Source organism: Meriones unguiculatus, chromosome 3 (assembly GCF_030254825.1).
Source record: "Meriones unguiculatus strain TT.TT164.6M chromosome 3, Bangor_MerUng_6.1, whole genome shotgun sequence".
In the NCBI taxonomy this organism is placed as follows: domain Eukaryota; kingdom Metazoa; phylum Chordata; class Mammalia; order Rodentia; family Muridae; genus Meriones; species Meriones unguiculatus.
This window is the reverse complement of record NC_083351.1, coordinates 74,259,985-74,273,697: the sequence shown is the minus strand read 5'-3', so window position 1 is coordinate 74,273,697 and position 13,713 is coordinate 74,259,985. Positions and strand designations below refer to the sequence as shown.

The 13,713-nt window shown below is 46.9% G+C and overlaps 1 protein-coding gene across 2 annotated transcripts in view; it reads left to right on the top strand.

Annotated features, from left to right (window-relative positions):
* The window catches only part of Atp6v0a4 (ATPase H+ transporting V0 subunit a4), an 86,429-nt gene that overhangs the window by 26,146 nt on the left and 46,570 nt on the right, over positions 1 to 13,713 (top strand). Inside the window, exons 1-4 of one of the 2 annotated variants that reach the window (XM_060380206.1) lie at positions 7,770 to 7,956; positions 10,543 to 10,676; positions 11,794 to 11,872; positions 12,148 to 12,242. In XM_060380206.1, coding sequence (XP_060236189.1) covers positions 10,560 to 10,676; positions 11,794 to 11,872; positions 12,148 to 12,242 — 291 coding nt within the window. In that variant the 5' untranslated portion in view covers positions 7,770 to 7,956; positions 10,543 to 10,559. Of the gene's footprint in view, positions 1 to 7,769; positions 7,957 to 10,542; positions 10,677 to 11,793; positions 11,873 to 12,147; positions 12,243 to 13,713 lie in introns of those variants that run through there. The other variant, XM_060380205.1, reaches the window with a different exon arrangement.

Here is a 13,713-nt window from a genome sequence, read left to right as displayed (position 1 = left end):
GAGCGAGTGTGGCGGTGGGAGAGGGTGTAGAGGGAACAGTCACTGTCTGTGACCGGTGCTGTGTCCCAGGGCACCACCTACAGGACACAGGGCTGTGAACAGCAGTGAGACACAGACTGTGGCCAGGAGGAGTGGAAGTTTCCGTGGCAGGAATGTTCTTGCTTCCAAGATCCAGAAGTTAGATCACTGTGTGCTGGAGTCTGGGCTCAGTGGTGATGTCACCGTCAATGAAGTCCATTGTGGGGTGTGGAGGTGGAGCAAAGGGAGTGCTCCCTGGAAGCAACTTTAACTCACCCGCTCCTATTGCGAGCTCTTCGTTAGCACCATGGCTGGCCACAGTGCAGAAGTACTAGACTTCAGTGCACGATTAAATCAGCTGTTTGAATGAAGGTGATCTCGCTGGAATCCGCTTCTGAAAAATTAGACAATCGTTGTCTTTGAAAAGCTAGTGTGACTTTTGTAGCTAGAGTGTTTTGTTGGGCTTCAATTCCTTGCAAGTATTTGAGTTTGCCATTCTCCTGTGGACTAATCGTGTGCAGCTGAATCTGTGAGTATGGCTGGCATCCTTCTAATCCTGGGATGGGCAGGAGCACAGGAACCCCTCTGTGCACAGGGACACTACAGGGGAGAGCCCACACCTGCAGCTGAAGAACCATTGTTTAGAAAGTCCTCAGGCCATTCAAGGGCTTCCCCAGAGACCTTCCAGAGCAAGCGTGAAGTGGCTTCTGCTGGCAGTACATCACTGGTGTCAAGCACTGAATGTCAAAAGCAGTGTTATTTTGGATTTAACTCTGTGAGAGTTATTTCTCTCAAGACCCCATATCAAATGTAACTGCTGTTTTCCTTTAGTGCACTGGGTTGGGGATTTGGGGTGTATATAAAAATACGTGGTTTGGTGATGCAGGTCTATAATTCCAGAATTGAGAAAGCCGAGAGCCAGGAATAATCCAAGTTAAAGCCCAGCCTGTGCAACTTAGTGAGATCCTGCCTTGAAAAAAGTAAAGACAGGGCTACCATGTTTGAGGCCAAAGGTTCCAAGCAGCACTGCCAAAATTTAATTTATATATATTTGAATGAGTTCAATGATTTGCAAGAGAATTACCTTCTCTCTCTCTCTCTCTCTCTCTCTCTCTCTCTCTCTCTCTCAAGCCTGCAAAACAAATGATTAAAGAAACAAGAATGAGCCAGTCCTGGTAGGGCACACTTTTAAACATGGTACTCGGGAAACGGTATACAATTGTCTTAGTTACTTTTCTATTGCTGTGATAAAACCCCATTGGCCAAGGGAACTTATACAAGAAGCATCTCATTGGGGCTGACAGTTCCAGAGAGATAGGAGTCCATGATCATCCTTGTAGGGAGCAGAGCGGCAGGCAGGCAGGCAGGCAGGCATGGCTCTGGAGCAGCAGCTGACAGCTCACATCCTGACCCACAAACAGAAAACAGAGAGCACTGGAAGAGTAGCACTTGCTTACTTTGATAGTGCTGAAGTTTGGCAATGGCATCAAGATTGGCGTAGGTGGCAGCAGTACATATTTTAAGCTCTAGAAATAAAATTGAGATATTTATAACTAAAAAACAATAACAACAACATACACCAACATTTGAACCCCCTAATGTTCAGTACTGGACTCCAGGGATTTCTTACATATTATGGACTGGATTGTGTTCCCAACCCTCTAATTTGTATGTTGAAGCCTTAATCTCTGGTAACTCAGAATGTGGCCTTATGTGGAAGTGGGGTTACTACAGAGGTATTTATTGGAGTAGCAGATGTACTAGCCAGGTGTCCTTATGACACAGAAACCCACATATAAAGATGAAGGCAGTGGGTGGCGGTGGTGCATGCCTTTAATCCCAGCACTTGGGAGGCAGAGGCAGGTGAACTTCAGTGAGTTCAAGGCCAGCCTCTACAGAAGTTCCAGAGCAGCTAAGGCTACACAGAGAAACCCTATCTCAAAAAACAAAAACAGAGAAAAGATGAAGGCAGAGATTAGAATGATATATCCCTAAGACAAGAGAAAACAAGGGCTGCCATGCATCACTGGAGTCAGACACAAACCTGGAACACAGTTGTCCCCACAGTCTGTGGGGGACTAAGCCTTTTGGTTTCTAATCTGCAGAACTGTGAGATAGTACACTTCTTTCTTTTTTAAAAAGATTGTTTGTTTATATTTTATGTGCATGTGGTGTTTTGCCTGCATGTGTGTCTGTGTGAGGGTGTCAGATCTTGGAGTTGTGAGCTGCCATGTAGGTGCTGGGAATTGAACTTGGGTTGTCTGAAGACCCATCTCTTAAGCTCTGATTGTGTGTGTGTGTGTGTGTGTGTGTGTGTGTGTGTGTGTGTTCCTGTGTGGAAGTCAGTTCTCTCTTTCTATTCAGGGTAGCCCACTCAGGTCACCAGGCTTGTCTGGTTTTTATGGCAAGTACTTTTATCCTGACCCATCTTACCAGATTTTATGTTTCTCTCTCCCACCGCCCCTTTCTCTTTCTTTCATAGGGTCTCTTTATGTAGTCCTGGATGTCTTGGAGTTCACTATGTGGACCAGTTTGGCAAGATGGCCTCTGAGTCACAGAGATCCTCCTGCCTTTGCATCTTAAATGTTGGGATTAAAGATGAGTGCCACCATACCTGGCCACTTGTTTCTATTCCTTTTTTTTTTTTTCTTCTTCTTCTTTTTCTTTTAAAGGCCAGGTATGGTGACACCACATCTTTTTTTTTTAATTATTATTTTTATTTTACATACATCGGTGTTCTGCCTGCATGTATGTCTTTGTGAGGGTGTCATCTCTCCAACCCTTGTTTTTATTTCTTAAATCACCCATTTTGCATGATATTGCTATGGAATTCCTGCTAACTAATGCACATTCTACTCTTTTCCCAGACTCTCTAGTGCTTCTGTCTCAGGGCCTTTGTGCTGTTAAATATCAAGATGAGGAACAAGTTAGATGGCTCCTTACACCACTCCTTTACAGCACCATTCAAGAAGTCCTAGACAATGCAATAAGACAGGAAATAAAAAGCCAAGTTATTGGAAACTATTATTGTTGATAGGTAACTTAACTAAGCAGAAAAATATAAAAGAATAATAAAAATTATTGGAATAAAACATTTTCATATAGCAAATTCCTTTTCTCCATTTCATCTTTATGTTCCACCAAAAGATAAGGCCTCCAGCAAACCTTCACTGTCCCACGTTAGTGGTGTAACTTGTCTCCATCCCTTGATTGCAGTTTAGTTTGTTGAGATCTTGATCACCTTCCCCTTCCACAGACATCACCTCAGTGATATTGGTTACATTGGTGACTTTATGCTGGTTGAGTCTAGTGAGCAAGGAGCAACAAATGATATAGAGTTATTAATAAGTCATTTACATATCAGAAGATGGGAAATGGGTCCAACTGAAATGTAAAGATCCACTTTTGAGGATTCCAAAGATGTGTACATTTCAGTATTGTCCTTTATGGGGCTGTTGCATCCAGTCCCCCTTACAAAGAGGAATGGGTCATGATGCTTCATGGATGTTTGATATAGAGACAGTATTCTCCTCCTTTGGGCCTGTTACTTTAGCCCATTTACCAAATGGCCTGAGAAGCTCCTAGTTTTGCTTTGTTTTATTTGTTTGTTTTAAAGATTTGTTTATTTATTTATTTATTTGTTTATTTATTTATAGTGCTCTGTCTGCATATGATCTCATTGTAGATGGTTGTAGGCCACCATGTTGTTTCTGGGAATTGGACTCAGGACCTTTAACCTCTGAGCCATCTTTCCAGCCCAAAAAGCTCCTAATTTTAAGTGGGGCCCAAAATAAAGATGGTCCGGGCTTCTGGGATGCTACTCCACTACTTGAGCCATCGGATCTGGAAGAGTCAAGGGTGTCTGAACCATCAGCAGCTGGTAGACAGCTGTTTGGAACCTTGGAATGTCCCTGAAGGGAGCAATGATGGAAGGTCTTAGGATTGGGGGGGCAAAGCCCTGCCATTGTCCATAGAAAGACTCCTTTTTTCAGGGAACTAGCCTTTGACCTGCTACTGGGTCTGAGCAGACACTAAAGCCTGCTCCTGGCCCACCAAGGAACGAGTTACTGTCATGAGCTGTGTGTTAGCCTATCCATTAAACTGAAAAGTTGGGCAAGAAGACTCCACTATTAGATGGAAGCAGTGAGCAGACCTCAGCAAGTAGTGAAGAAGCTAGTAGGTTACAGGATGAGGAAGCAATTCTAATGCCCTTAGTCCCACTCTCACTGCACTGCCTTCTCCCTCCAGCCTGTGTGTGTAGCCTCATGGCAAATCCTTTATGACCCATGGACAGACTAAGAGAAGGTCGATACTCGGTGATAGTTATGTGCAAGAGCCTCTCTCTGGAACATCCTTAAAGGACAGAGTGAAGACAAGCCTTCTCACTGGGGAGAACTTTGGAAAGCTGATCTGGTTGTGCATATTGCTTGACAGAAGAAATGGCCCTGTGTTTAACTAAGTCCTATGATACATTGGGCTGGCTGGGTGGTCAGGGGAGTGGAAGGAATGTAATTTTAAAAGTTAATGACAATCAAGTGCTTCTGAGGCAGAGGCAGGAGGATCCCTGTGAATTCAAAGCCACCTTCTCTAGAGAGTTCCAGGATAGCCATAGCAAGACCCTGTCTCAACAAACAAACAACAACACCCCTCCCCTCAAAAATACACAACAAAAATTGATTTAAAAAAATTGGGTAAGCGCTATATGGCTCGACCTCTCAGAATAGAGAGGGAAATATATCACATGTGAATGCTCACCCAAGGGTGACCTCAGCATAGGAGTGTGTGTGTGTGTGTGTGTGTGTGTGTGTGTGTGTGTATGTGTGTGTGTTCCTTCCATCACTGCCTCCCAAGTGCTGGGATTCTAGATGGGCACTACCAAGTCTCTCCAACAAACTTAGTTTTCTAAGCCTCAGTTTAAATGCCACCTCCTGAGAGGGCTCCTCCCCGAGCTCTTACCTGTCTCATCCATTCCTCGAAGCCTGCTGTTCTCACACTGCGTTTTCTACAACCTGAAGTGTCCTGCTATCTTAATACTCCAAGAGTGGCAGCATCAGCCACGTGGTTCCTCACGTGGATTTCAACCTGTATCTTGCTGTTCTCTTTTGCAAATTCTGATCCCAGTTTTGGGACTTTGTTTCACTGATTTTGGGCTTATGGATAGTTCTGCCTTGGAGGGCATTGGAGGGTATCTTAGTTACTTTTATTTTATTTTCCTTTTGGCATTTTTTTTTAAGACAGGGTTTCTCTGTGTAGCCTTGGCTGTTTTGGATTCGCTTTTTAGACCAAGCTGGCCTCAGACTCACAGAGATCTGCCTGCCTCTATCTCCCTGAGTGCTGGGATACAGGCCTGCACCACTGCACCTGGCTGTTAGTTATTTTTCTATTGCTGTGAAGAGATACCATGACCGACCAAGAAAACTTAGAGAAGAAAGCATTTTATTTAGGGTTTATGGTCCCATGGGTTAGCTCATGACCATCATGACAGGGAGCATGACAAGGCAAACAGGCTGAAAGCTCTCAGCTGATCCACAGGCAATAGTGTGAGAGGGAGAGCTAACTGGGCCTGGCTTGGGCTTTTGAATCCTCAAAGCCCACCCCCAGTGACACACCTCTTCCAACAAGGCCATACCTCCTAATCCTTCCCAGACAGTTCCACCAAGTGGGAACCAAGTATTCAAATATACAAGCCTATGTGGGGCATTCTCATCCAAACCACCACAGAGGGTTTGGTCAAGTTCAAAGCCAGCATCCATTTTCCACCAGGTGTCAGAAGAGGCTGCTTGGTCCCTCCACTGTCCCACTCGAAACCACAGCATCTAGCCAGGTGTGGTGTACACACCTTTAACCCCAGCACCGGGTAGGCAGAGGCAGGCAAATCTCTGTGAGTGTGACACCAGCCTGATCTACAGAGTGAGTTCCAGGACAGCCAGGGATGTTACACAGAGAAACCCTGTCTCAAAACAAAACAAAACAAAAAACCTAAATAAATAAATAAATAACAGCATCTTCTCAGATTTCCCAAGCTGTTCACACACTGTTCCATTTGTCATGGAGATAACTGGGCTGTGCATGGTAATCATGGGATTCATTGGCTTACTAAATATCCAAGTTTCAGATACTTTATTGGTTTCATTTCTGTTGCTGTGAAGACAAAACAAAACCAAAAACACTCACAAAAGCAACATAGAGGAAGTGCTTGCACTTCCAAATTTCTGTTTATCATTTTGGGGAAGTCAGGGCAAGAACCCGAGCAGCTAGTCACATCACATCCACAGCCAAGAGCAAAAAGAGGATAAATGCATCCTTACTTGCTCTCATCTCGCGTTTTTATGTCTTACATAGTTTAAGATTCTCTGCCTAGGGGATGACGCTCCCATAATGGGCTAGGTCTCCCTACATCCATAAGACTCCCTCCAGACATGCTCACAGCCTAAGCTGGTCTAAATAATTTGCCATTAACTTGCTTCCCAGGTATTTCTAGGTTATGTCCAGTTGACAGTTAAAACTAGCACAGATCATGGCTTTGTGTGTGTGTGTGTTTCTGTCTATAAAAGAATCCTTACCTTTTAGGATAAATAGCATATTGATAGTTTGTTTTGTTTTTTATTTTATTTTATTTTTTTAAGAAATGCTATGATCTATGGCATTAACTTCAAAGTATTAATAATTGGAGGAGAGCGGAGTGTAGAGGACACGTAATTCAGGTTGTTAAAGCTGAATGACATATCTGGAAGGTCCTTGTACTAACTTGTCTTTCTACTCTGACAGAAATTTAAATGTTTTCCAAAAGAAACAGTGAAAAACAAGAGCTGGGATGTAGCTCAGTTAGGAGAGTGCCTGCCTAGTGTTCATGAAGCCCTGGGTTTAACCCCAGCTCTGCATAAACCAGGGGTGCTGTCACCTGCCTGTGATCCCAGCACAGGTTGGGGCAGGAGGATCAGAAGTTCTCCCACACAGTGAGTTCAAGACCAGCCTGGGCTACATGAGACCCTGTCTCAAACAAAATGCACCCCCTGCCACACACACACCACAAAATGGAAAAAATAAAAAAGCTCCCAAGCTAAAAGCCCCTCGTTTGAGGACCTGGCAGGTACATTTTTACAAAGGAGATTGGTACGCAGCCGCGTGGAAAAGCTGTTCTGGGAAGGTTATTCATGTCAAGGCTGGCACAGGGCTGATGCCGAGGAACCCTCTAACCCAGGGAAATCTCCGACTGCTTGCTCTGTTCCTCCGTAACTCTGCAAGATAAATAGCACTCGGGAAGCTGGGCATATCAGATGCTGGGGTTTTCTAAGGATCCTTCTGTCTCTTCACCTTCGAAAACTGTCCGGAAAAGCACTTAGGAGGTAGTGAATCAGATACTTTGCTTGCTTCCAAAACTGCTTCTTAATGTCATTTCATTCTTACTGTTTTGTGCAGTGCTGGGATCAAACCCAGGGCCTCCTACGTGTTAGGCAAGTGCTCTACCAGTAAGCCACGCCCAGCCTCCCTCTTGAGACTGAAGGAGTGTTTTGATTTGTGGAGGAGCTCAACTAGACTGCTGTCTGTTCTGTCCTTAGGCCCCTGGGAACCTTATCCCCAATCTCAGCTCCCTGAGGGGCAAGTTACCCCCTTAGAGAACTGCGTTCTCCCCGGGCAGTGGGGACTTCAAGGTCGACGCGAGGGCGGGGCCCAGGTGGGGCTGGGGTGGAGCAGGGCTGGCCGGTGTGGCAGGTTTGAGCTCACCCACTGCGGGATGTGTTGATACAACAGAGTGGCCTCTGGAGAGGGAGTTGGGACAGTGTGTAGGGGGAGAAAGGCAGCGCGTCTCCCTGCCACCCGGCCCTGGCCCACTTGAAAGCCACAACTGACTGTGGCCACCTGTTGCTGCCGCGGCTGGGAACTCCCAGGAATTGGGCAGTTTGTTTCCCATCCAGAACCAACACCAGGGAAACTCAGGTGAGAAAGGTCTTTGCATTGTGCTTTTTGGTCTGCATGAAACTAATGCCTTATGGTTCTGTGACCAATTTACCTCTTTTATTAGACAGAACAGTAAAAAACAAAACAAAACAAAACCCAAAAAACTGTTTTATTCATTTTGGTACCCAAAGGCAAAGTGTAGGTCCAGTTGGTGGACTTCTGGGGCAGTGGGTGGTGTGTGTGGAGAAGTGAATAAGGAAAGAAATGAGTCAGGAAATAAGTTTTGACAATTACCTTGATTAATATTGAGCTTGCTCTCCGCTAGAATGATGATCACTGGGAGGTCGGCCTCCGGGTTTTGCTGGCTAGTGGAGACAGAGGGTATGTGTTAAACAAGCCATTGACCGACAGTCTGGCAGCAGACAGGAGGCAGGCTAGCCAGGAAGGCTCACTGCAAGAATGGAGGGATGACAGGGTTGTGTGGGACACTGAAGAGGAAAGACTGAGGTTCCAGACTCAGCTGGGCAGCATGAGAAAGACACAGATGTCTGGAGAGGGGAGCGAAGACGGATGAGGCAGAGAAGACAGATGAGGCAGAGAAGACAGAGGCCACATCTTTTCCTCAGCCTGCTCACAAGCTTTGGACTTTATCCTGTTGGGGCGGCAGGCCCAGGGTCAGGCAGGTTATGGGTCTGCTGACTGTTAGGAAGTGAAATCCATGCTGGAGGACGGGTTTTTCAGGCTGACTTGAAGGAAAAGGTGGAGAGGAGTGAGGACCCTCTAGGGGGGCTCCTGTGGGAAACCAGCCTGGAGTAGACAGGCCGGCCTCCCCATTTTGTGCTCACGTAGGCTTCAGTTAATCATTGTGAAGCATTTGGCCCTTCTTCCTGACCCAGGACGGTGCTCTCTCGCCCTCCTCTCCAACAGAGATACCGAAGAAAAACAGTGCCCTGGGCCCCGTGGCTATTTTGTTTTCACGAATGTGTGGTGTGTCTGTGCCTGGAGCCCAAAAGTCCGGGAGAAGAATTCTAGGGAAGGGGTTGGGAACGGGGTACACAGATAGGAAAGGCTGGAATTGCTGGTGAGGGGGTCATGTTTGGCACAGGTACAGTCCCCTAGATTCTCCAGGCCTGTAAGGTTCAGCCTGGGAAGCCTGGACGTGGAGTCCAGGAGGAAGAGAATTGGGGAAGGGGGGTGGTTCCTCATGGATACAACCAGGTGAAGGGACAAGGCCTGGCAAGCCATGAAGTAGAGGGTTCCTGATCCCCCAGGATCTGGAGTTGAGTCCAAAGCTCTTCAGTGACGTCAAGAAGGGCTCTGGGGCTACAGGCCCCAGGAGTCAGATAGAAACAACAATATGGAGGGCTGTGTGCCAGCCAGAGACTGAGGATCTTAAGCCTGGAGTCCTGAACCTACAAACCTTAGGTAGATAGCCTACCTACAAATCTTGTCCATCATGACTTGGGCCCTGGGGGTAAGATGAGCTGGTGGGCTACCAACACCCATACTTCCAGGCAATGAGGCAGGTGGGGGACAGGAAAGGTAGTTTCTGCCTGCACGAGGGGTGGAGGCCCTCCTGGGTCTGAATGGCCTGGATGCCCAGCCTCTTAGCTTGATGTGTTTCTTGGTGAAAACTTTGGGGCTCATTGAACTCCTTTTCAAATCTGTTCTTTCTTTCTCTGTATGTGTGTGTGTGTAAGTATTTTGTTGGTTTTTATTTTCTGAGACAAGGGTTCTCTGTGTACCACTAGCTCTGTAGATCAGGCTGATCTCGAACTCAGAGATCCACCTGCCTCTACCTCCCTAGTGCTGAGATTAAAGGCATGGCTCTCTCTCCCTCTCTGTTAAGATTCCTGGGATTGAATTTGGTTCAAACAGGCCAGATGGCAAGCACCTTTCTCCCCTGAACAATCTCTCAGGCCCATGATCCACGTTTGGAGGTGGGGAAATACTGAGTCACAAACATCACACTCCATGCTTTGGAATGCATTGTCCCTGAGCGTCGGGAAAATGCCTTCTGTGTTTGGTGGGGGAAGCAGCTTTGAGAGCCAGGGCCTTAGTCGCTTTCTGCGCTTCACGGTGAAGCTTTGAGAGTTGCTTCCACCACAGCCCTGGATGTCTTAGCACGCGGCTCAAGTGTCCCTTGTCTGAAATGCTTGGCGCCAGAACTTTTAGATGTTCGTATTTGCCATAAATACACATTCCCAACACTATCTTGGGGATGGGACCCAAGTCTACAGTCTAACTTGTTTCACTTATACATTATAGACACAACATAGCTGGAGGGAAATTTAACACCCCTCTCCCCCAGCACATGTGTGGTAGTTGTGACCTAGCAGGTAAGGTTGGAGGTGGGGGGAGGGTCACTTTTTCCAGCCATGGCATCAGTTTAGGGTTACCTGGGTTTGTTAATGTTTTATTTATTTGTCACGTCTGTCTGTCTGTCTCTCTGTGATAGAGTGGGCACTGGGGCTTGAACTAGGAGTCCGTACCTTCTATGTGAGTACTTTTATCACCGAACTACAGCCCAGCCCAGCTTTTCAAAGAATTCTAACTGAAAGAAATCACGTTAAGATTTTCATGAGTCTGTTACCTCCGATCTCCTCTTTCTCTTTTCCCCTCCAGACTGAGGCTGGGCCAACATGGCATCTGTGTTTCGAAGCGAGGAGATGTGTCTATCCCAAGTGTTTCTCCAGGTGGAGGCCGCATATTGCTGTGTAGCCGAGCTGGGAGAGCTTGGCTTGGTTCAATTCAAAGACGTAGGTGCTGCATTCTTTGGAGATAAGAGGTGGGGGTGGTGGTAGATAGCCCTTGCACAATACTTCTTGCTAATCAACAAAACACATTCTACAGCAAGAGGAGCTGGGCTGGGAAGAATTCCAGGGCTGAGATTTCTGATGACCCTCAGCAGGTCGCTCTGGGCTTGGCTCCTGCTCCCATCTCTTCTCTAGGAATGTTTTGAAGCATGTTAGTGCAAGGGCTGGATGTTAGAAGCAGCTGTGTTTCAATTCTTGCACAGCCTCTCCAGATACTAGATCTGAGCAGCGAGCACACGGATTACCAGTTTTCAAGATGAACACTGTCTGTTTTCCCTGACCAGTCAGACCAACATATCCTGCAGCCTGCAGTTGCTCCTGATGATGAGTTCCAGTAATGACACTCTAGGGATGGGCTGTGTGGAGCGTTGCTTCTCATAGGCCATTTATATACTTGCCAAGTCTTTACGGAGCCCAGTTTAGAAAACCAGTCCTTTATTTCCTCACCCGGTCAAAGTCAAACCTCAGCAACCCTCTGGGAGGCCTGTATCTTGTCACTTGCATCGCTAGTTGTTAGCATAACACCTGGCAAGAGGCCAGTCCTCGCGAACATTTTTTTAAAAAGCTTTTGTTTTTATCATGTGTAGGTGTGTGTGTCTGCTTGTGAGTATGCATTCATTGAGTGTGGGTGCTCAGGAGGCCAGAGGCATCGGATCTGCTGGAGCTGGAGTTCCATGTGGTTGTGAGCTGCCTGACTTGGCTGCTGGGAACCTAGCTGAAAGAAGGAGTGCTGTCAGCCACTGAGCCATCTCTAGACCCAACCTTTATCAGGCTGAGTTGAGAGTCACCCACAGCAAAGGTTGAATTCTTGGTGACGACCGGGATGCACTAGGCAGACCTGTACAGTACTAAAGGTCCCTTCAGATTCCTGACCCCGCTGAGGAGCGCAGAACTGGACGGCACAACTAGCCTGTAACTCCCGTGTCTTGTGCACAGCCACATCTATTCCAAACACACTGCTAGCAACAGCCCTCCCCCGCACCAAGAAGGTAACACAATGGATGAAGGAAAGGCCCTGGCAGCATCTCTAATGGAAGCCCGTGGTTCTCCTTCCCTGCAGCTAAATGCAAATGTGAACACCTTCCAGAGGAAGTTTGTGAATGAAGTCCGGAGGTGCGAGTCGCTGGAGAGAATCCTCCGTAAGCCACCTTCTCTCTTCTGCCTAAATGCGAACCAAAAATGGTAACTAGTTTGTAGAGCTTAACTACCATGCTTAATTGGCATGACTCTCTGCCACGTGCATTGCTTTCTGAAGTAATCCTCAAGGTAGAGGGTACAGGAGGTTGGAGGGTGGACCTGGCTACTGGGCAGGAACTGAGACAGCCCTGGTAGCTGAGTTGGCGAGGGCACCTGTTCTACTGGACTCCCCGCTTCTTAGTTCTGGTAGATCATGATCACCTATGCTCTCCTTTAGGTTTTCTGGAAGATGAGATGCAAAATGAGATTCTCATCCAGGTGCCTGAGAAGAATCCGGAGACTCCTCTCCCCCGGGAAATGATCACCCTGGAGGTAAGAGCCTCACTCTACCATCTCCCCAGCTGAGGATGGTCGAGTGACTCCCAGGTCCTTCCCAGGGGAGCAAGTAGGTGATAGCTCCTTTTTGGGGTCACTTTGTGCCTGCACTGGCTGGTTTCCTACCAACTTGACATAAGCTAGAACCCTCTGAGTGGAGGAAGCGTGGGCTGAGAAAAGTGTCTTCCTCAGACTGGGCTGTAGGAAAGCCTGTCGGGCATCTTCTTAATCAACCCTTTATGTGTGGAGCCATTGCTGGCCTGACAATCCTGGGTTCTATAAGAAAAAAAGGTGGAGTAAGCCATGAGGAGCAAGCCAGGAAGCACTGTTCCTTCGTGGCCTGTGCATCAGCTCCTGCCTCCAGCTTCCCGCCGTGTGGGAGTGCCCGTCCTGACTTTCCTCAGTGGTGGATGGTGATGTGGAATGGGAAGGTGGAATAAACCCTTTCCGCTGCGGTTGCCTTTGGCCCTGGTGTTTCGTCATAGCAGTAGAAACCCCAACTAAGAACTACCCTAAGAAAGTCTCAGAAGCAGCTGGAGCCTCCTTCCAGTTAGCTGGGAGCTGCTTTCCTTTCTCAGCAAAGCTCACCGTACTATGATGTCTCTCGTGCACAGCAGTTTCTCGAAGGCAGCGAAGTGGTATTTGTGTGGTGCCACAGGACAGGCTGAACAGGCCAATATGGGTGGAATAGGAGGTCCTCTAGTTATGTGCCTGGCACAAAAAAAGTGTGTGAACTGGCTCTCTGCAGCTTAAAACCAAACCAAAGCAAAACAAAAAAAGCTCCTCCAGCTGGACTCAGTGTGCACTGACTGGTTTTACTGACTGTTCTGTAAAATCCTCAGCTGAGCCAAGGCAGGAATTCTAAGTCTCACCATGCAAAATGTAAAATATGCAGTTTTGTCTGACACTGTAAACTTGTTTCGGGGGAAAAAGGTGAAGGTAACGTTGGCCTGGGTAGTCTTCTTTTTATTTTATTTTATTGTATTGTATTTATTTTATACATGTGAATACTTGCCTGCATGTATGTGTGTGCACCATGTGTGTGTTTGGTGCCTGAGGAAGACAAAGAGGGCTTTGGATCACTTGGAACTGGAGTTATGGATGGTTGTGAATTACCATGTGGGTCCTGGGGACTGAATTCAGGTCCTCTGTAAGAGCAGCCAGTGCTGTTAACCACTGAGCCGTCTCTCCAGCCCCTGGATATACTTTCTTATTGTTTACTTTTAAATCTCTCTTTGGTAAGCCTGTCCCTTGGATAGATTAAAAATGTTTGGAATGACTATTTTATTTGTTTGTGGTTTGTTATGCTTTTGAGATTGGAGTCTCATAGGCCGATCCCAAACTTGTCCACATAGCAGAAGGTGACCTGGGGCTCTAGATCTTCCTACCCTCACCTTCTAAGTCTAAGATTGCAGAAATGATGCGCTTTGAACATAGGTGGTATCAATCTGTTTACCCTGGTGTGGCG